Source organism: Malaclemys terrapin, chromosome 10 (genome assembly GCF_027887155.1).
Source record: "Malaclemys terrapin pileata isolate rMalTer1 chromosome 10, rMalTer1.hap1, whole genome shotgun sequence".
NCBI classification, from domain to species: Eukaryota; Metazoa; Chordata; order Testudines; family Emydidae; genus Malaclemys; species Malaclemys terrapin.
Genome location: NC_071514.1, coordinates 7,522,869 through 7,545,129, shown reverse-complemented (window position 1 = coordinate 7,545,129; position 22,261 = coordinate 7,522,869). Strand labels below are relative to the sequence as shown.

At 44.0% G+C, this 22,261-nt stretch overlaps 2 protein-coding genes across 3 annotated transcripts; both read right to left on the bottom strand.

Annotated features, from left to right (window-relative positions):
* Nucleotides 1-800: 800 nt before the first annotated feature.
* SELENOS (selenoprotein S) lies at nucleotides 801-8,470 on the bottom strand. Of its 2 annotated transcripts, none has more exons than XM_054042250.1 (6): nucleotides 8,319-8,470; nucleotides 7,891-8,022; nucleotides 5,745-5,851; nucleotides 4,052-4,141; nucleotides 3,862-3,940; nucleotides 801-1,903 (listed from the first exon to the last, which is right to left on the bottom strand). In XM_054042250.1, the coding sequence occupies exons 1-6, from the start codon at nucleotides 8,395-8,397 to the stop codon at nucleotides 1,821-1,823; spliced, it is 570 nt and encodes a 189-aa protein (XP_053898225.1). In that variant the 5' UTR covers nucleotides 8,398-8,470; the 3' UTR covers nucleotides 801-1,820. The 2 variants fall into 2 exon arrangements, with proteins under 2 accessions (XP_053898225.1, XP_053898226.1); XM_054042251.1 differs by having other exon boundaries at nucleotides 3,865-3,940.
* Nucleotides 8,471-10,959: 2,489 nt separating this feature from the next.
* Nucleotides 10,960-18,966, bottom strand: SNRPA1 (small nuclear ribonucleoprotein polypeptide A'). The gene is made up of 9 exons (XM_054042669.1): nucleotides 18,825-18,966; nucleotides 18,118-18,265; nucleotides 17,424-17,502; nucleotides 14,559-14,605; nucleotides 13,706-13,808; nucleotides 13,048-13,127; nucleotides 12,445-12,520; nucleotides 11,931-12,024; nucleotides 10,960-11,233 (listed from the first exon to the last, which is right to left on the bottom strand). The coding sequence occupies exons 1-9, from the start codon at nucleotides 18,904-18,906 to the stop codon at nucleotides 11,175-11,177; spliced, it is 768 nt and encodes a 255-aa protein (XP_053898644.1). The 5' UTR covers nucleotides 18,907-18,966; the 3' UTR covers nucleotides 10,960-11,174.
* Nucleotides 18,967-22,261: the final 3,295 nt, after the last annotated feature.

Here is a 22,261-nt window from a genome sequence, read left to right as displayed (position 1 = left end):
AGAACGGGCTTCTGTATCCAGCTGAGCTATTCAGCATGGAAGACAGCCAGGCCATCACCCCATGATGGAAGATTTCTGCAGTGCCTCTGGTGGAGAGAAGCAAGATGGTACAGTAAATTACTCTAGTGGCCTCCAGATGAAGGACCTGATCCTGCCTGGGGACCTACTAGACTCATGCAGGTTCCCACTGATGTCATCAGCACAGGGGTCACTGTGAATGGATCCCACTGCAAGATCAGAGCAACAGAAGTAATAAATTATTGTTCTTCTATTTGAAGACCTTTTAGTTTTCAAGTTAACCAGCCTGAGATATTTCCACCAGCCCAAAAAGCCAGAGATCATTGACTACAGCCTGGAAAGAGCTACTGACCTTCTCCAACCATTTGAAAGCACAAGGCCCTTGCCATATGTTTTTCAGCAGAAGCTCTCCAATTGTAATGGCTGGACAAGATTCAATTGCCGAGGATCTGTTTTACCCCATTTTCCATCATTTGTAACTTTCTGAAGCGGTTAGTTTTTAGCCTGATATTTTCCCCAATTTGGTCTCAGCCTGAATGCTATTTATTTATTAGAAAACGGACATTTGGCATTGAAATAGCCCCCAATTAAAATTAAAAGGGTTAAAAAAAAAATCCATGAGAGGTGCGATCAAAATGACAGGCCAAGCATTAAAGCAGAATTAGTAGTCAAAAAATATAGCCACACAATTCAGGAAGTATCTTGCTTTAGACACATCTATTGAACTAGAACAGGTACCTCCTATGTAAAAAGATGCTGTAAAAACCACAGTATTGCAAATACTAAGTTTACAATTTATTTCTAAGGATATTCAATATTTACAGTGTTTCGTTTTACAAAGCTGTTGAAATAAAAAAGATATAGAAAGAAACCCCCATCTACTGTCTAGTATCAGTGATCCTCACTGGTTTGTTTACCATTTATAAGGACAACATCATTCACTGCAGCTTGTCACAGAGACTCATCTATAATAACTGGAATTTTGTACTAAACCCATGACATCTGAGCCCTTGGAGACATGCCCGAAGTCGCCCACTGAAAGATTTAGCACTTAGTAACCAACAGAAACATTAAGTCAGACTTTTTGAAGTGCCCCCAGGAATGGAAATATCATACAGGCAAGCCCTATTCTTACAGGTCTCTGTCACCCATATGCCTTTGTGCTCCCCACTACAATAGTAGGTTATTGTAGCTCACCCAGGTTTTTTGAAACTCCAGTTCTACTGGAGTTGTAGGTGCCCACTGAGAGTTTTGTAAAATTAGATTACCTATACTAGTGATAGTACTTTGGTCTCTTATAGCACCTTCTGGCCAAAGATCTCAAAGCACTTTATGAACATTAATGAATTAAGACGCACAGCACCGCCCCGTGAGGAAGGTATGCATCCCTATTTTACAGAGGTAAACCGAGGCACGGACCATTAAGGAACTTGCCTCGGGTCACACAGGCAGTCCGCTGAACAGCCAGGCATAGAAGCCAGACTTCATGACTGAGTCACGTGCTTTAGCCATAGACCATGCTTCTTCTCTAGATAAAGCGAAAGACAACTGTTGATTGACATTCTGCTCCCTGTATAATCTTCAGTCTGTTAAAAAAGGATAAACCATTTTCCTGTGTGTGATAGTGTGTCAGGGCTTTTAGCGGTCACATTAAAATCTGTGTGTCATGTACATTTGTTTCTAAGTCCACACCTGTATTAAACCAAGCCCCCAAAGAGTCACTGTGACATGCAAGCTGCAGGCAGTTGAATAGTGGGTCAGATTAGACCTGCTAGTGTCGTTAAACACCAGTAAGGTTAGCCTCATCCACTTGAAGATGGGCCGCCTCTGCGACCTGGTCTCCAAGCACAGGTTCCACCACCTTCTCCAGACAAAGGATTATAACCTGCAACGACAGAGGAGGGATACTAAAAACATGGACAATTGAGAGTTAGAGGATTTATTTTGTAACACAATCCTACAGTCCATGTCATCAATAACTGAAGTTTGGCGATTTTAGAAGGTTACATATCACAATACAGCATTCATATTTCACAAGTCTGGCTCACTCCAACAGAGAAATTAAGTGACAGAAGATTCACAGGGCTTCCAAAATGCACAAGTGAGAAGTGTAGTTTGCAGTGATAACACTGTACATAAAGTCTGCATCACAGAGGTAGCACTGCTCATTCATTATTGCAGAGCATTAAACTTCATTTTTTTTGCTGCGAGGTTAAACTCTGTAACCTGTTTAAAGTAAACTTCTGACAGAAGCAAAGAAGTAGTATTGCTACTGGTGTTAGAGAAGGGCATGCCTCTTATCCCCATGGGTTTGACAATTTTGTTTTTATATGTACTTTTCCCGTTTCATAAGATAAACCAGACATAGACACTGCATTTTAGTTGGATTTCCTAAGGTGATAAATACCAGATCCAGTTACCTTTTACAAAGGTACACTTGGGAAAGAAAGATACAGGCTTGCAAATGTCTCTGGTCTAATTATTTTGTCCACACATGATCAGCAGGCAGATTACTACTCTCTGCTATACTGACTGAGCAGTTTTCAATATCAACCTATTCCGTTCAAACCTCCACTACTTTCCCCATCATTACAGAAGTTATCTTGTTCACTGGACAACTAAAAGCTCTATTTTCAGAATTTTATTCAGCAACTAGAACAGCCAGCAGGATTCTTCAACTGACCCTTGTTTACCTCACGAGCAGAATATAGCCATCTAATTCCATAATCTGTAATTTAAGCATGGGTTTGGCCTGGGAAGCTAGGACAGGTGGCAGTAGGGAAAGGACTGAAGGAGCCAACTGATTTTATGAAATTTCTTAACTTAGCTGTGGCCCATTCTTTGTTATTCTCTCATTTCCTGTTCAGAACAGTTTTAATGCTAGGCATTCCACGGTAACAGACTACTAGAGTATGCTGATGATAAACAACATACAACGTGTTTGGCATTGATGGCAGTTAATCTCCCATTCAAGTAGGATTTTCAACTCAATAGTAAAATGAACTATTGACTAAACCTATTAAAGTTGTGCAGGTTCTTTGTGCAGCTATCGTAATTTATTCACTGCTGTACTCTCAAGGTGTATTCCTTCTGCATTTGTACATTCACTGGTAGAACCATCTGGACAATCACTAATGACAATACCAATTAGAATATTGGTCCCAAATTAGGCTATTATTATTATTAGGGAAAGTAGGTGCATTGTATATAGGAGGGGAGGAAAAGAAGAGACTGGCTGTGTGGCTTTTATCTATAGTAGTGATATCATGGCTCAATCAGTGTGGCTTCTGAGCAGTCAGGCAAATGAAATGCGGTATTAAACTAAAATTACACTTACATTTGCGTAAAATAAAACAAATGGCAGAAGAGAAGTATCTAAAAAAATAGTGCTCGGAGATGCACACAAAAAGACCAGACGGCATGCCATGGCTCCTTTTATTTACCCTGACCAAAAGAAGTTCTCCCTTCCCCCCCCAAAAAAGTTAATAAGAATCTATATTTTCTGATATCAGGAGACAGTGTCTCTGAGTCATGCTAAAAAAGTTTTCTCAAGGGGCTGTAATACTGTCAGGTTTCCCCACACAGAAACATACGAAAGGCCCCGAGATTTTTCCCCATAACATTTAGCAGAACATAGCTACAAAAAAGTTGAACTGACTTTGTATTGACAACAGTGCTCAAATAGACGAATCCTCCAACAAGACATGTTCCATACCGAGAATCAAAGCTTACCCTCTGTCTCAACAAAAAGAGACAAATCACCCACATATAAAATAACCATCTAGATAGGCGAAGAAGTATTTCATTTTCCATAACTGACAGACACCCAGGTTTCATACTTACTACCTCCTCGCAAAGGCTTTTTGTTAGGTTTAGGCTTCGGGACTGTTGACGAGGCAGAAGCAGCGGATTCTATTTCTTGCTGTTCAGACAAATGAAAATTATTTAGAGCTTGTCAACTTGTAGTTTTCAGCTAGTTATCTAACTAAAGATATTTGCTGCAACATGTGATGTTTAAGAAGAGTAAAGTTACCTGGTTCAGTTTCAGATTTCCTTTATAGCTTTTTCCTTCTTGCATGCTTTCCCATATGGCTATCTTTTGCCTTCTCTTCTCTTCTTCAAGCTGAGGGGTGGGGGAAAAGAATTTGTAACACTGTTTGACTGTATAATTAACTGGAACAATCCCCAAAAAGCCAATAGCTAAGGTGCTGCCATTTTAGCATAGAAAAAAAATCATAAACCAAACACTGAAACAAAACTGATACAATTCCTACTTTTCCTTGCCTTAGCTAAAGTAGTAATATCCAAGTCTTTCCAACCACACTGCACAGGGATGGGAAAGAATAGGACTTTAAATCACAGCTGCACCTCTTTTCCATGTGCTAAGACAATTTGAAAGAATAAAATGAAATGCTAAGTAAAGAGCTAACTAGATTTTAGAATATACAAAAAAAGGTCTTCTCGAAAGCAAATCTTTACAAAACGTGGATATGAAGGCATTTAAAATATCAGAGGCTTTTGGTGGAAGAAAACGTATTGTTCAAATGAAGTGTTGAAAAGCAGAATAAAGCATATTTTCCACATGGAATAGACAGAATTATCAGCATATGAAAATGCCACCGGAATCTTTCTTAAAGTAATTTATCTAATAGGCAGTACAGGATAATGGTTAACATATTAGACTTCCTTATTCTTAAGGAAGGGAAAGGAAAAGAGGTATATCAATTTGCCCAGAATCAAAGAAAGCAAGGCTCTCTCAGTCTAAATACTCGGTCTAAGTGCATTGGATTAGATTTCCTCAAAGATAGCTATTCCTGAACACAGTTTTCTATTAGACTTTGGCTCCCAGGATTTCTTCTAATAGCAAACTACACTGATAGGGACTCCGACACGTGAAGATTACGTACAAAGAATATTACCACCTCTATTGACTGCAGGCAGAAAATAAAGTGACCTAGGATTAGTGAGGTTCTTTACTGCTATTCTGAATATTAGCTTTCCTATGCTGTTACCTAGGAGACAGCATCATTGAATTATGTATTCCTCACTAGCGCAAGTTGTACTCTACAGCTTTTTAAGGCCTCACGGAGTTGCACTGGCACTCAGAATTTCCTGAAAAATTAAGCTTGCTATTGAGCATACAAATTCCATGTGCAATTGTGTAATTAACTGGCATCCTAATATAGCCAGTGTAAGCATCCGTTTGCATACACAAAAACCGGGTTTGCACACACTATCACAGTCACTGCCTCCAAGCCTGACTTTTTAAAGAATCAGGCCTATAGAGAGTTTTCTCTTATTGTATGTTTTAGGAGAAAAAAAGTGTTAACTAAGTCAGTTACTTCAGGAAGGAGTAGAACAAATAGTGGAAATAGTCCAGCATGAATTTATTTCCTGCATATTAGCAAGATCTATTAATTTTGACTGATCAAGATCATCAAAGCTTCAACTCAACCAAGCACTTTGGCATTTGGGCTTAAGACAACTGTTCTCCTTATGCCAAAAGTCTTTGAGGTAATAGAAATGGAATACATTGTCAGTCTTCACCATTTGATCCTTAAGCCATGGGTAATCTTCCAAGCCTTCTGTTCCAAACAGAATATGGAAGAAATCCAGGAGTTCACATATGTTCTACAATTTGGTCAGGTATAAACCTACTCTGTATCAATAAATACTGGACTGCAAATTAAAGAGCTAAATAAATGTCCTCCTGGCCCTCACATTACCTGTCTTTGCTTTTCTTTGAATTTTTCAGCTTGTTCATTCAACTCCTCTTGCATCCTGAAGCGAGCTGCTGCCAGAGCTTCCTGCCGTCTCACCACATCATCAGGTTCTATGAGATCACGGAAAAAAAAGTTGGCAAAACAATCATCTTCAAAGAATCTTGATACAGAAGTGTAACCATACAGCTTTATAGCTGCTCTGGAAGAAACTGTAGCTGAAGCTTACTTTGTAATTAATCTTTTCCAATAACTTATATACTGATCCAACTGCGGATCCCATTTAGAATTTTTGGAATAATCATTAACCCATTAAAGTTAACCCACCCATCAACAATTTAAAGTTGCCATTCTAGTGTTTGAAACTGGTTGGTAAGAATTATTTCAGAACTATTTGCCCATACTCTTGCAGAGAATCCACTTTCATCTACATACAGAACTTTTTCTATTAGGAATCATTAACAAACCAGTCCAGACTCCCTCCCATTCCTTTTCCAATTGCTCCTGCTTGTCTCATCATAACAATAAAGTGGAAGATCCAACATGCTCTGTCAACAGAGGCATGATTTATGAAGATATTATACACTCTTCCTCCAAGGAGAAAGCAGACAGCCTGAGACAGACCACCTGTTGTATCCACCTCTTTCCCTGCTGCCTTTTGTAAGTGTCACAGGGGAAAAGGCTGACTTCCAAGAAAAACAAAAACCCTCAGATATTTTACTCAGCATTTTCTATTTATAAAGCTTCCCTGTATTAACATTTTATATGCATGAGTTGTATATTAATATGTATTAAATCACGAATAAACAATTGTTTGGCTAGAGAAGTTTCAGCAGTAGTTGGGTAGAATACTGCATGTTTTGCATGTCAATTTTTTTCCTGTGACTTAGTATTTCCATTGCAGCCTGCAACAATGGAATACAATTTTTAGAAAAAAGATTCCTGTATGGTTTCATTGCACAGTGAAATCCAGTTATCCATATTAAAGAAAGCCAGCATGCAACGGAAAGGCAATAGGTGGTTTAATAGGCTCCATGCTGCCAGTGTGCCAGCCTGAGTCAGTGCCAAACAATTACTCTTTACAGAGCACCATAAGTGTACCTCCTGCTTTACAGCAGCTTGAATCCAACTTAAACAAAACCTGGAATACAAAACTGCATACAATTTACAACCTAGAGCCACAATTCAAGAGATAAGATAGCATACATAGCAGGCAACTATTTACTCATATTACGTAGGAAGTGGATGGTGCTAAGGGATAATATGAAGAAGGAAGTGACTGGCAAATACTAATCAGGCGGGTTTGCAAAGCATATCAAACATCTTGCAGTTTCTCTGTCAATTCTATAAGGTGCTCAACTTCCGTAGTGACGAACCCTGAAGTATTTGGGCACCACAGTATCATCTACATCACTATACAGAACACATCGCTTTCAAGATCATAGTCAAGACCCACTATCCCCAAACTCTATGCTCTCCTGCAGCACCTCTCCTCACTGCTTCCTTTATTTCTCCCTTTTCCTTTCAGGCCACCCTCCATCTTTGGCAAAGCCTTCCCAGTCTTCAAAGCCAGATCTTTCACTAAGCCTTCCTCCACTGATCTCCTCGCCAATGAGGGCTCTGCACCTTTGACACCTGAAAAGTTGCCCTGGGTATCAAATCTGTGTTAGTTCATAAGATCCTTAGAAAAAGAATGTTGCTACATATTGGCGTTTAATAAAGCCCTGCACAGGTCTGATATTCTACCAATAACCATGATTTTGGGAAGCCTTCCGAGACATTACGCACAAGGACCCACTGTAAAGGATCTAGATCAGTGGTTCTCAAACTGGGGCCACCACTTGTTTAGGGAAAGCCCCTGGCGGATCAGGCCGGTTTGTTTACCTGCCCCGTCCACAGGTCCGGCAGCCAGTACGTCCCTCGGCCTGCGCCGCCTCCAGCAGCTCCCATTGGCCTGGAGCAGCGAACTGCGGCCAGTGGGAGCTGCGATCGTCCGGATCTGTGGACGGGGCAAGTAAACAAACCGGCCCAGCCTGCCAGGGGCTCTCCCTACACAAGCAGCGGTCCCAGTTTGAGAACCACTGATCTAAATAGCGGAAGGCTCCCGGGGCAAGCAAATGTACCACCCCAGAGGCAACGGAGATGTACAAACCAAGCGGCGCCCCAGCTGCCTCGGGTCGGTTCCTCCTCTGGGCTCTCTTTTCAGCCAACTTCTGAACGAGGAGGTAGACGGCGACGCAGGCGAAGAGGAGGTACCAGCCGTAGCTGGCCAGCAGCGAGCCCACTGGGGAGAGAGGAGACGGACGCGTCAAGCCGGAGGTGCCAAGGCTGGGGCTGGATTCCCACTCGCTGCCGGGGGCCAGTCACCCCACACACTCGCATGGGGCCTGTCGCCCCTCGCCACCCCACGGGCCAGGGCAGGCTGCGCGCTGGGGGGGGCCGCCCCCGGGCTCGGCGCTAGCCCCAGCGCCCATCCCCCCTCACGATTGACCCGGCCCCGTCGGGGCGGGCGTTACCCCCCGAGCCCGGCCCCAGGGCGGCCGCCCCAGCCCGGGGCCCCCGACCCGCCCGGCCTCTCACCCGACTGCTGCAGGGCCTGGATCCCCTCCTCCTCCAGCGCGGGCCTGCCGAGACCCGGCGCCGCCCCGCCCAGATCCATCGCGGCGGACGCGGCCTCCCCTCACCGCGAGCCGGATTCACTCCGCCAGTCCGGCTGAGCGCCACTTCCGGGAGCCGGCACCGCCCCCCGGCGCTCGTCCTCGAGCTAGGCGACACGTAGCCAGAGGCTCCCCCAATCAGAAAACAGCGCTGCTACTGCTGCTGGCCAATCGCGCTACAAGAAAGATAAGCGGGCGGTGGTCAGTAAAGAGACGAGGCAGAGACCAATCAAAAGAAGAGGGATCGAAGCTGCGGCCAATCAAGCGATAGGGGGGGGAGGCCAAAACTTAAACCAATCAGCACGGGCTGTCAGACGTTCAGACCAATGATAAGCAATCGAGAAGCGGAGCGAGGGTATCCCTAGACCAATCAAAGGGAAGAGGTGCTCTGAGTCTGAGGAGCCCGGCTCTATCACTACTGCCCCAGGCTCCGCCCCGGGGAAGGAGTGATGGGTGCAGCTGCCCCAGGGGCTGCAGGCGGTGGAGGCCCCCAGACCCTGTCTCAAGCCATGGCCCAGTCCTGGAGATCTTCGGGAGATCTGCATCCCTGTGTGCAATGGCTGTGACTTGCAGGAAGAGGGGCTGCCAATAGCTGGTACTGGCCTGGAAGAACTGAGCATTTCTTCCTCTCTCTGCATTTGCTAGTGCATCCCTCATTGCATGAGCTGCCAGCCCTTGTGACCTACTCTTTTACACCCCTTCTGCTGCCTGAGACAGCCATGATTTGGCACTGGTTACACCCAGCCCTCACTCCAAGCCTCCTTCGCACTAGCATCAGCTTTTAAGAACAAGTCTCCCTACTCTTCATCGCTTAGCGCCTGTGCTGGCTGCAGGATGCCGATCTTCTCAGACAGCGGACCGCTGTTCATTTCCCAGATAGGTTCCCCAGTTGCAGCTTCTAGATACTCTCTGCCTACATTCATCCTAGCTTCCTGGGTCCGCTCCCCCGCTGCTCTTCTGTACGGCTGCATGTCATTTTAGGACTCTCTACTACTTGTCCTTCAACAGAGCTCTGAACAGCAGATTGGTGTTTTTAACAACGTTATGCATCACTGGTACATGCTCACTCTTACCTAGGCCACCCCCCCCCCGCCCCTAATCACGCTGCTCCACGGCACATCTGTCCTGTTTTTCTTTTTGATGGCATTAGTTCATTACACCCAGGCAGACAGACAGTCTACTGCTTCATTGGTTTGGCTTGCAAGGGGAAGAGCCTGCAACCATGAGTGATCTGGCATGCTTATGCAGCAACACTCAGCATACTACTCTTTTGAAGTCTAGCTGACTCAGACCTTTTAAAGGCATGCTTCAAGCATGGTGACTGAAAAGGCAGTGTGGGGCAAGAGGTTTAGGAGCTCTAACACTGCAGTATCTTTGCAATGGTTTATTTTATACATACTGCAGTTATGCTAACAGAAGTTACACAGATCTCCTAGGGTAATTTTGTAGATGGGAGACAGCTTCCCATTACCAAGTTGCATGAGTGCTGATGAGAAGGATGACTGCTGAATTAACAAACATTGACCTAATTGGCTGCTGGTACTGTGATCTTTGGATAACACAAAACTGAGGTCTTGCCCTAGTTAACAGATGCATAACTTTTGTTGTTGTTAGGTTTCAGAGTAGCAGCCGTGTTAGTCTGTATCAGCAAAAACAATGGAGTCCTTGTGGCACCTTAGAGACTAACAAATTTATTAGTCTCTAAGGCAGAGGTAGGCAACTTATGACATGCGTGCTAAAGGCGGCATGCGAGCTGATTTTCAGTGGCACTCACACTACCCAGGTCCTGGCCACCGGCCCGGGAGGCTCTGCATTTTAATTTAATTTTAAATGAAGCTTCTTAAACATTTTAAAAACTTTATTTACTTTACATACAATAGTTTAGTTATATATTACAGACTTATAGAAAGAGACTTTCTAAAAACGTTAATGTATCACTGGCACGCGAAACCTTAAATGAAATTAGAGTGAATAAATGAAGACTTAGCACACCACTTCTGAAAGGTTGCTGAACCCTGCTCTAAGGTGCCACAAGGACTCCTCGTTTTTTCAAAAGAAAATAAGGGTTAGCCAACTGACTAAATTCAAAGTTCAGTAATTACATTTTAGCTAACCAAATATAGACCATGGGCAGTTTATTTATGTGTAATTTTTTGCTTTCCCCACAGTTGTGTATAGCACTGTCAATATTTATATTCGTATTTTAATAACTGACAGTTTAAATCATATGAAGACAGGGGGGATAGCTCAGTGGTTTGAGCATTGGCCTGCTAAACCCAGGGTTGTGAGTTCAATCCTTGAGGGGGCCACTCAGGGATCTGGGGTAAAATCAGTACCCGGTCCTGCTAGTGAAGGCAGGGGGCTGGACTTGATGACCTTTCAAGGTCCCTTCCAGTTCTAGGAGATGGGATATCTCCATTAATAAAAAAAATAAAAATTTCACCAGTAACTAAATATCAAGAGTGAGTTAAAGAAAAGGCAACTGGAAGAAACGCAAGGAAGACGAGGATATTAAATCCATTTTAGGCCCACGGAAAATAAATTGTCACAATAACGCCTGCAGAGAAAGGAAATGGTGTTTTATTTGACTTCATGTACAGTATAAAATTTACAATGGAAATTTCAAACACACCAACAGGACTTCTAAAGCGCCTCAGGTAACAAAAATACATTTTGTAAAAGGGGTAATGTTATTAACTTATCACTATGTCAACGTGGAAATGTATTCATAGACAATGATACAATACTACACATTCTTCAGATCACCTGAAGATACCATTTAAGATCCATTGGGAACTGTGTCTTCTTCCATCTCTTCTTCAACTTCCTCTGTGGGTCCTACAAAATGGATACATCAGAGCTATTTAATACCTGTTAAGACTTTACAGACACTAATCTCTTTATCCCCACTTTTCAGATGGGGTATATGATTTGAAGATTCTCACATTCACCTACAGTTATTGGTTCAATTATTTTACGGCACAGTTTTGAGTTATACCCATGGTAACATCTGACCTTGTCACTGCCTAGTCTGATATGCAGCTTGCTTTATTCCCACTGAGAAACTCCCCATAGTCTAGGTCTTCTACTGTCTAAAAAGGTCACATTACCTGGCATCTTTATGGTCAGCAAACTGACCCAGAAAATTAAGCTTCTGTATTTGAGGTTATCAAATTTTGCACAAATGATTTTAGTCAAATTCAACTATACTTCACAAGTGTTCCATCTAAAAGGGATTAATATTCCTGCATCCTTTCACTGTGTCTAAAAGTTTATCTTTCTTGATTTATGCAGTATGAAATATCCACCCCCTTGTTACATCCTTTTAACTTTTTGGAAATAGAATCAGACTGATTGATGACACCAATTCTTTTTTAACCATCTCCAACTACATAACCCATCTACCTCAACCCACTGATTGAGATTATGTCAAGTTCCAGGCAAAGTTTTAAAAAGTTATGCTTCTGATTCATGCTGTTTATATTACTGAATCACTCTGTGACAAAACAGAAAAGTAACAAAAGTATACGATTACCTGTTTTTCGTTCTCTGCCGGGTATCTGACCAGACTGCAACAAACCCTTGAGTCTCTCCACTTCAGCCAAAGTTGTAGCATTTGCTATGGCATTCTAAAAGGGGAAGACCAACAAGCTGATCAATACTCATTCAACATGTTAACAAGCTGCTGCAATTAATATGTAAAAAACATCTGCTTCAAGAACAGTCAACTAAAATTGCACTGTAGAGAGAGTTACAGTATGTTGGCTTACTCTGTGATCAAATCTAAACTGAGAACAAGATGTCGCTAAGATCAAGAAAAGGACACAAAGAAGGAAGTCCAATAAAACGTCACAGATTTCTGCAACAAGAAACCCAGAACATAAAAGGTACAGTATATAAGTGATCAGAACACATTTTTCCTCTGTTACTTTGGAAAGTTATGAGTAAGCAGTTACCAGTAAGGGGGGCACCTAACATCACTACATTTCTGATCCTAGGCAGTTTCCCTACTTCGGTTTTCCCTGTACATCATGTCCTACAAATGTTACCTTAATTGCTTCAACATCTCCTGTGGAGGGCCCAGCTTTCTTTTTGTCAGTTGGCAAGCCAGCACCTGGATTGAAACTTGAAAGAAAAATAAAGGCATATTATTAGCATCCCTATGAATGACATCTGCTTCTCTAACTTCCAAAGTTTTAACTTTGGAAGTATTGCATTCAATCAAGTGTAGTATCTTATCTTTGTTAACAAACTGATACAATGAAGAACTGCCTCCTTCAGAAACACCAGCAGGTCAGCTTCCCCACCTCCCACCCTTTTATCTGCTCATGAAGAGAAACAGGACTCCTGCATTAAGAAGATTATGCATTGGATTTAAGCCATTAACTTGGATGTTGCTGAACAGCTGAGTTCTGCTGCCCAGACTGTAATGAGAAGTCACCTTTAAAAAAAGGTGTTTCTGAGCAATGGTATTCACCACCATCCAAGACTAGGATGTTTGGAGCCAGCGTATCTGGTGACACACTACCAGAGATATTAAGACATCCTGTTAACAAATGGTATTTCAAATTTACTCTCTACTGCTGCACAGGGAAACCCAAGTGGTGTTTCTGAAGGCAAATGCCAGTTTAAATTGGTTCTCTTTATCTTACGTTTTTGTTCTCTTGGCAATATCCTTTGCAAGCTGTGCACCCCGTTTGCCCTTGAACATTTTCTCTGCCTCCTGACGCTCCTACAGCGATATCACACACACACACAAAGTTAATTTCAATAGGAACATCATGTGCATTTTGCATAGCTTCTTTCCTTGAAAATAAATAGACTGAAGACTTCTTGGATCAGCGAAGACTGGTGTCTCAACACTAGATTTAGAAGCACTTTGACAATAAGAAAAAGGCTTAAACTCTGAGTATGGCAGTCTCAGACACTTCCCAGAGGAAGTTCTTCCCCACCTTTTCGTCCTCAGATGGAATAGAGGTTTGTGTGAGGATTTCCTATTTCTTTCACTAACGATCTGCTGCTGTACTCAGAACACTAAAAAGGACAGAGAAGATCCAAACTGTACTTAAACACTGGTGGTTTAAGCTATTTAATTAAGCTATTGAAACAATGAACTGGTAAAGTAAAAGCTGCCCCAAAGTATGTATTTCATTAGACACCAATATTGATGTAAATGTAGCTTACAAACATTGGTGAGTCAGGGGGAGGGCACAAATTGCAACACCATTAAATTTTCAATCAAATAAAACAAGAACAAATGTCTAACTCAAAGATCCTAATTACGCAGAGGCTAGGAAAAATGCCACTTACTTTTAGTTTCACTTTCTGGAAATCCAACACTCTGATTTGTGGGACTTTGTGGATTACATATAATCTGTAATGCTTCTTATTTGTTACAGGGTTCCTTAAAATACTATGAAGTAAAGAAAGATTTTAAAGACATTCTGAATACAAGAGACTGTTTCTTTTAAAGAAGTTGCATGCTAAACTTTAAGATTGCACACTAAATAAATGCAGTAACACTGCTCTTGATCTCTAGGACAGAGTGAAAATTTGTTCTTAGAGTCTAGTTTACCAGCTTAGTGAATTTTACTATAGAAGATTTTAGCACAGAAGTTCAAACACTTCTCAAAATGAAAACACAAACACAACTGTAATCGATCATATATCTAGAACAAAAAAAAAAAAATCTGAACTTTTCCATCCCCCTCGATTCTAGCTCATGATCTCTTATTGAACTCCTGGCTTGATGCAATTCCCTCTGCTGAGCAGCATGTGATTTAGATTTAATCTAGAGTATTTTGAAACAATAGATCTCAAACTTTAATTCTGAGAAGGTAAAATATACAATAGAGATGGTTGTATGCTTACATCACACTTAATATAAACATAGTGGCTAATTCCTATTTACTTTGACAGATTTGGTGGCAACTGAAGAATTTCACTCATTAAAAACTATGTATTTTTTGTAGACTAATGGGCATTTTGTTTATTGATTCATCATTTAAAACACATGCCTGGTCCAATGGAAAAAACAGCCACTTCAAAACAAAGAACTAAGTCAGTGGCTAATAGTAAGCATAAGATAATATGTAAGATTTTTATAAAAGCAAGTATAGCTGTACATTAAAAAGATCTGTTCATACACATTAAGATTCCATACCTCAGGTAAGTCAGTGATTTAATCGTTGCCAAAGGATCCAGTTCACCCTGAATAATGGGAACACAATAAGTTATCTTAAAACAGACTATAATAGGGTTCAAAAAAGAACTAGATAAATTTATGGAGGATAGGTCCATCAATGGCTATTAGCCAGGATGGGCAGGGATGGTGTCCGTAGCCTCTGTTTGCCAGAAGCTGGGAATGGGTGACCGGGGATGGATCGCTTCATGATTACCTGTTCTGGTCATTCCCTCTGAAGCCCCTAGCATTGGCCACTGTCGGTAGACAGGATACTGGGCTGGATTGACTTTTGGACTGACCCAGTGCGGCCGTTCTTATGTTCTAATTCAGGGGTCGGCAACCTTTCAGAAGTGTAAAAAGCAACAGAGGGTCCTGTGGCACCTTTAAGACTAATAGAAGTATTGGGAGCATAAGCTTTCGTGGGTAAGAACCTCACAGAAGGTGTGCCGAGTCTTCATTTATTCACTCTAATTTAAGGTTTCGCGTGCCAGTCATACATTTTAATGTTTTTAGAAAGTCTCTTTCTATAAGTCTATAATATATAACTAAACTATTGTTGTATGTAAAGTAAATAAGGTTTTTAAAATGTTTAAGAAGCTTCATTTAAAATTAAATTAAAATGCAGAGCCCCCTGGACCGGTGGCCAGGACCGGGGCAGTGTGAATGTCATTGAAAATCAGCTCACGTGCCGCCTTTGGCACACGTGCCATAGGTTGCCTACCCCTGTTCTAACTTAACAGGAGTCCAAAACTTGTAATGGAAGATCATTAGCCTCTAGCCTATCCAAGCACTCATATAAATAGCGGGTAAGCAAAAATGGTTGGTAGTATGGGGTACTGTAAAGGATATCGGACTATAAAAAAAGGATAAAGACCATGTTCATTTCAAACTATTTTTTTTTTTTAAGTTGGCCAAATGAAAGAGCGTAATTTTTTACAATGACCTGTAAATATTTTTTCTAGAAATATAAACAAAGTACTTAACAATATCTCAAGTACTCATGGTGCATAAACCTTCATTCAAGAAATAATTGCTCTTAAATGTTCTGAATATCATTAGGATAAAAATACCTTAAAAATAATGGGGTGGGGAGAAAGGGAAGAGGTAAAATAAATTTTAGTCTTAGGCCATAAATAGCACATGGAGATAAGGCTTAAGCAGATAAAGCCTTGTCTACGCTACAGAGATTTGGTGGCAAAATCTGCCTTTTGCCAACAAAACAAGGGAGGTTACACACTACAAAGCTACTTTTGGTGGCAAAACTCTGTTTTGCCGACAAAATAAAACCACCTCAACGAGAGGCGACAAAGTTAAAGCAACAAAGCTTCAGTGTAGACACTGCTGTTTGTTTTGTCCACATCACTGGCTTCCACCAGTATCCCACAATGCCTGCCCTGACTGTTTTGATCTTTGCTGCCCTGCAGCATGCGCTCCTCCCCTTTCAAAGCTCTGGGAAGTATCTGCCATCTTGGAATGCTTCTGTTCTGTACTAGTAACACAACGGCAGGCAGACTGCTGCTGTGGGGATGGACTGCCCTGCTGCTCTGACATTCCTCAGCTCACAGAGCTGCTCAGGATGCTGCCCCCTGCAGCTGAGGAGGCTGTGGGAGAACTCGGAATCACAAAACCATAGGCAGGCAGGCAGAGTGGGCTGCTTCGGGAGAGACTGCTGTGAGGAGCAGAGCCGGGGGCTGACCAGGGAGGGGTGGGGTGTTCCCCTTCTCTTGCCTCAGGACAGGTCGGTCAGCCTGCTCTCTCCCCCACCCCAGACACACAACTCTCCCCACACCCATTTCAGTTGAAAAGCGGCTGACAATCTATTAGGATGCCCATGGAACAATGGGATTGAGAAACCTACATGTGACGCTGTACCTGCCCCATGGAGGCATTTCAAATCTTTCCCATAGCACCCTGCAGCTACCACAGTGCACTGCTCTCTGTATGGATGCAAGAGCTGCTACTGCTGATGCACTCTGCCGACACAAGGAGCATAGTGTGGACATGGAACAGCGGTTTTAATTAAAGTGCCATAACTTTTGCCCACAAAACTTTGTAGTGTAGGCAAGGCCTAATCATGCCATCAAGGACTTCAAATCTGCCTCAAGTCCCACACCAAGGACTAAAATCTGCCCTTATTTATGCCTGTGCAATGCTAATGGAGCTGCACAGGTGTAATAATTGAGGACAAAATTTAGCCTAAAGAGGGTATATAATAAAACTGTTTGCATTACAGGCTTGTGAATGCTAACATAGGAACTAGGAAAAAATATTGCAGGATTCCTGAACAGCCATGAAAAAAAAAGTTTACACAAGGAGCGTTTCAGGTTTTTTTAATTCACAAGATTTTGCTTCTTTCAGTCTGTGTGTTTAGACCTGGAGCTGTTTAACTGCAAAGCAATGAAGTGACCCTTGTGAAAGCTTCCTATTCTCTTTTAAAGTTCCATGCCCATTTTACATCGTAAAAGTGTAAAAGAGGCATGAGCCTAATCAAACTGGAAAATTAAAGAAAAGTCTGACCTTTTTGTAATAAACAACACAATATCCAACTTCAAACGGTACATTCTAATGAAGGCCACAGTCCCATACACAATCCTGCAAAACACTTTAGAACTATTTGCAAGCATAAAAGTTGTTACTGTGTTATGCCTTTCCTAGAAAAACCTTCTACCAGTAACATCTTATGTTTCACTGCATGTCAAAAATTATCTTCTTGAGAAAAGATAATCTGTGATTAATACATTAAAGTAGTTTTATTCACCTTTCAAAAAAGCCATGTAACAACATCATATACAAATATGTGCACAATTCAAACTGATTTGATCAATTTTTTAATAAGTAACTTACCAGCTCCACAATGCTATTATTGGTAAGAATGATCTCCTGAAGGTTGGGTAAGGCCTGTTCAAGTCCTTCACCGATCCGACTAAAATTAATATTTAAAAAAATAATCAAAATCTGATTTAGGTTGGTAATAAATTTTAATAATAAAAACATGCATACACATTTTAACCCTTAGATATAATACATGTACAAGGGTTCACTTGGTTTTGGAATCATTCACCCTGTTTCAAGTAAAACAGTTTGGATTTTTATTTGCTACTGTAAATTACCTCCGATCACATCCATTTTGTGCTCCACTTACCAATGCCCCAAACTTCCTGAGCATGATTTACATTTTTCACTGGTCTGAGCACAGGAATGGTAAACAAAAGCTACTGATTATCTGAGGCTTTGAGCAAATCACAAACTCTATGCCTTAGTTTTCCTGCCCATAAAATGAGGATAATACTTATTGACTTGACCCAGGAGTTATGAGGATCAGTGCCTGTAAAGCACACTGAAAATGAAGAAGGCTACAGTGCTGCTCCATATTGCAACATGCTGCCTTCTTCCGTTAAAATAATTATTGGCCATTTGTAAATTGCACCACTGTAATGATACAAGGAAAAGCCAACGCTGAAAACTGGCTGCACCCCAGGACTCCTTCCACACACCCACCCCCAAAGCTATCCCATGCTGCAGCACCATAGCCCCATACCATATCCTGTTGTTATTCATCAGTAATGTTTTCAGCCTCTTCAGCAGAGGGAACCCGTCCAACTTGCGGATCTCATTGTCAGAGAAATCGATGGCATCGAACTGATCCAAGGTGGCACCCAGATTCTCAATGACAGGGATTTTGTACCCTGGGGGGGAAGCATCAGACCAGGGTTAGATGGAGTCAGTATGGGGGGGGGGGGTGAGAGGGTGGAAGCAACAGGTTCAACAAGGAATGTTAGAAACCGCAAATAACATCACCCTGCACGTGCAACCGGAGTGAAGCTCCCACCAACACACCACACACGCAGCCCGAACCCCTCCCCCCTACACACACACACACACACACCGAGCGGAACCCCTCCCCCCTACACACACACCCCCCAAACCCCTACACACACAGCTCGAACCTCTCCCCACACACCCAGAGCGGGACCCCTCCCCCCTACACACACACAGCCCAAACCCCTCCTCCCTACACACACACACCGAACCCCTACACACACAGCCTGAACCTCTCCCCACACACCTTGAGCAGAACCCTTCCCCCCTACACACACACACACACACACACACACACACACACACACACACACACACACACACACCCCGGCCCGAACCTCTCCCCACCCCCGCCCGGGGCAGGGCCGGTCCCCGAGCAAGGCCTCGCCTCGCCCCCGGCGCCCGGCTCCGAGGTCGGGGCCTCACCGCGCAGATCCAGCTCCCGGTCCCGCACGGCGTTCGTGTACTGAGCCGCCTGCTCGATCAGCTCCGCCGTGAGCTTCACCATCCTGCCGCGCGCCTCCCCCGCCGCTGCCGAGTCCCGCGGGGCCTAGAGCGTCGCACCGCGCCGCGCCGCGCTGCGCAGGACAAACCCCGTGCGGGCCGAGCGCCGAGCCCCCGAGCCGGCAGGCACGGGCCGAGCGCCGAGCCTACGAGCGCCCGCTTCTGCGCCCCGCCTGCCATCGCCATAGCAACGGAGGCAGCCCCCCCCCCCCCACTTGAACTCTGTCCCTCAAGCTGTGAAATCTGCCTACACTGAGGTTCCCCGACGGGCCCGCTGCAGGCGCCATTCGGTGAGACCCTCCGGCCGGCCCCGTGAGGCAGCTCCGAGCCTAGCGGCGCCTTTTGGCCTTGAAACTGGGGGACGTTACGAGACGAGGTAAAGCCTCGAGTGTTCCACACGGCGCTGAGTTTCTTGTAGCGAAGTGCGCTCAACAGGCCCAAAAAGCATGTGGGAACCCCCCCCCCGCCCCCCCGACACGTGGTCTCGCCTGGGATCCGAGTCTCTGGCTGGCGCTGCCTGGGTGAAAGGGGGAGATGGCAGGGGGAAGTAGGGTGACCAGATGTCCCCACTTTATAGGGACAGTCCTGATTTTTGGGTCTTTTTCTTATATAGGCTCCTATTCCCCCCCCCCCCCTCCCGGTGTTTCACACTGGCTGGCTGGTCACACCCTCGTTGGACGCCTGGAGTTTTCTGTGGCAAAAATAATATTTGTCTCTTGTCGAACGGACTTGTCACGGAGCCCCACACGGTGGTGCCCTAGCATTAGACATCAGGCGAGGAGCGAGGCGCGTTGCCAGACTAGGGGGGTGACCCAGGACTAGGATAGTCGGGCTGTCTGCCGGTGAAGATCAGGTAGGGTGACCAGACAGCAAGTGTGAAAAATCGGGACTGTCCCTATAAAATCGGGACATCTGGTCACCCTAGGATCAGGGTGCATCGGCAAAGCTGTGCGTGAGACCATAGAGTGCTGCGCTGCTTAACACCTTGTTCTACCCCACTTTTGAAAGTAATGAAGGGTGAGAGAACTTCCTCTGTACAAATGCCTGGCGGCATCCTGCCTAGAACGGCGGTTTCCTTTGGACACAGCTGGATCTGAACAGATGCCACACCTTTCCCCCAGCGTGAACGTACATGAACCATCAGTTCAGCAACTGCCCCCGCCACCTCCAATTACAAGTGCGGATGCTTGCTCTTGCTTAGTTCAAACACAGCACCGGAAGTTGGTGTTGAACAACATCAGTCCCCATAAACACCTTCCTGCTCAGGTATTTGCTAAGGTTACGTTGGCCTTTCTACCACCAGCTGCTGTCTCCAGGCCTTGAAAGCTAAGCTGGAAACATGCTGCCGGCAGCATTGGGACATTCTCCCTTTGTGTCCAAGCTACAATGCACTTTTTAACAGTCACCCCTTTGTTAAAGGCACCCACCCGTTTACTTATTTTCTTCCACTTTATGCGGGGAACTCACCAACATTCACTTTTTAAAATGAAAGTTGACATGTGATTAGCTCATTGGCTGTTCGCCGGGTTTCAAGGTTCTGGAAACATTTAACTAAGTTGTAAATGGGGCCACACAGCTTTGGTGCAGCAAGACTTGATGGGGCAGGTTCTCTGCTGGGCACAGCAGGGACGTGGGTCCAGTCTGGGAGCTGGATCAGCTCCCTCATTTGCTGCCTGGCCCTGCACTCAGGGTAGAGTCAGGGGGCTACTCTAACAAACTGGTGGCTCCCAAGGAACAATCTGCCAAATGGGAATTGCAGAGAGCATCACACTCTAGCCACTGTCCCTCTCTAGCCCCTCCTTGTTATACCCCATGCTTTAGGGGATGCAAGGAGAGAGGCAGAGGAGCTGGCTTAGCGTTTGTGATCATTCTCCACTCCCTTTCTGCCACTTGGTCAAAACGAGTATACTATATAGCAAAAGGAACTAGAAATAGACAGTGAATTATGCAGTAAATGTGAACACATCTATATTTATACACAAAGTGGAACATTTTTGAGGGGGCATCTTCCCATTTGTGAGTGCAAATTTTAATTTCTTTCTTCAGTTTATAAAGCATAGCTCCAACCATCCATTGCCCCAGACTCCTGGCCGCTAATTAAAAATGACAAAACAAACATAATGAACAAAGGGCTGTCCATAAATTTAACCCCCCAGACAGCCCCCTCTTCAACAGCTGTAGAGCAAATAGGAAAAAGACGGGCCTTGCAGTAGGCCCAAAAGGTTAACAAATCTGGATCCTGGTGGCCCGCAGTGGGGTGGATTCCAAAGCCCAGGTCCTCTCACAGAGAACACCCCACTCAGCTTCATCATGTTTATAGATTCATAGGGTGAAATCCTTGCTTCATTGAGGTCAATGGCAAAACTCCATTGATTTTTAAGGCCAGAAGGGCCCCTTGTGATTGTCTTGTCTGACCTTCTGCATAAACGCAAGCCATTGAATTTCACCAAGGGAAAATAAACTGAGGGAGATCCAGTTCGAACACCTCTGCTAATCTCACCTGTGGCAGTAAGTCATGGGGAGAGAAGTAATTGCACAAGTAAATGACCATTTTAGGGCCTGCTAAGTTAAAACCACCACCTTGAATTCCACATGGAAACACCTACACAATTTGCACCCACAGTTGAACTGCAGGCACAACTCTGAACACTTGTGCCCTTTCCTACCTGACAAAGGTGCAAATACTCAAGCTTTGCACCTGCAAACAAAGAAGCCAGGCCTTCACCAGGTCAAAAATTGGATCTACACCACCACAGTAAAGCCGTACTGAGCCTGGGAGTCCATTTGAACTGTCCCACCAACACAATGATATACGTCCCATCCTCTGGAGTTAGATTGTTACAGCAAGGCATGTTGGTTTCGTACTCTGGCTGCAGTGATAGGATAATGCTTTTACTTTCATTTAGTTCAAAGCCTGCAGCCACATCGCCTTGTGCTGCAATTCCAACAGAGCTCACCAAATAAGCCGGGCTGTCCGGGTTAGTGCCTGGATGGGGAACTGAAGAACAGCCAGATGCTGCAGGAAGTAGTGGTGGGCATTTGTTTCTCTCGGAATCAGTACTGAAAGGATGCCCCAGCCTGGCCTTAGAGGGCACCATACCGCTGGAGCGTATATCTTTCAGCGTAAAAGCAAGGTCCTGAGCACCAGGGCTCATTAAAAATTGCCTAGAACTTTTCTTAGGTGGAAGGGTCTTCACCTCTAGGTCCTGGCGAAATTCCAACTTGGGTAATTTTGTTCTGCCTACCTAAATGTGATGTTTTTCACTTTCTGCCATGACAATCCCATCCGGTTGCTGTGTGTTGCTAGCTGCCATGCTATGTGTGGTTTGTATGCAGGTTTGCAAAGCCGTTTGGGAGCC

What these genes read in the sequence shown, in the direction of transcription:
- SELENOS (XM_054042250.1), bottom strand. Translation starts at nt 8,397, where the DNA reads ATGGATCTGGGCGGGGCGGCGCCGGGTCTCGGCAGGCCCGCGCTGGAG. An exon ending in TCAAAGAAAAGCAAAGACAG is followed by an intron (nt 4,142 to 5,744) that starts GTAATGTGAGGG and finishes CCCACCCCTCAG; the next exon opens with CTTGAAGAAGAGAAGAGAAG. An exon ending in AAAGCCTTTGCGAGGAGGTA is followed by an intron (nt 1,904 to 3,861) that starts GTAAGTATGAAA and finishes CTGTCGTTGCAG; the next exon opens with GTTATAATCCTTTGTCTGGA.
- SNRPA1 (XM_054042669.1), bottom strand. Translation starts at nt 18,906, where the DNA reads ATGGTGAAGCTCACGGCGGAGCTGATCGAGCAGGCGGCTCAGTACACG. An exon ending in CCGGGAGCTGGATCTGCGCG is followed by an intron (nt 18,266 to 18,824) that starts GTGAGGCCCCGA and finishes CTTCCCCCCCAG; the next exon opens with GGTACAAAATCCCTGTCATT. An exon ending in TCCAGAAAGTGAAACTAAAA is followed by an intron (nt 13,128 to 13,705) that starts GTAAGTGGCATT and finishes ATATCGCTGTAG; the next exon opens with GAGCGTCAGGAGGCAGAGAA.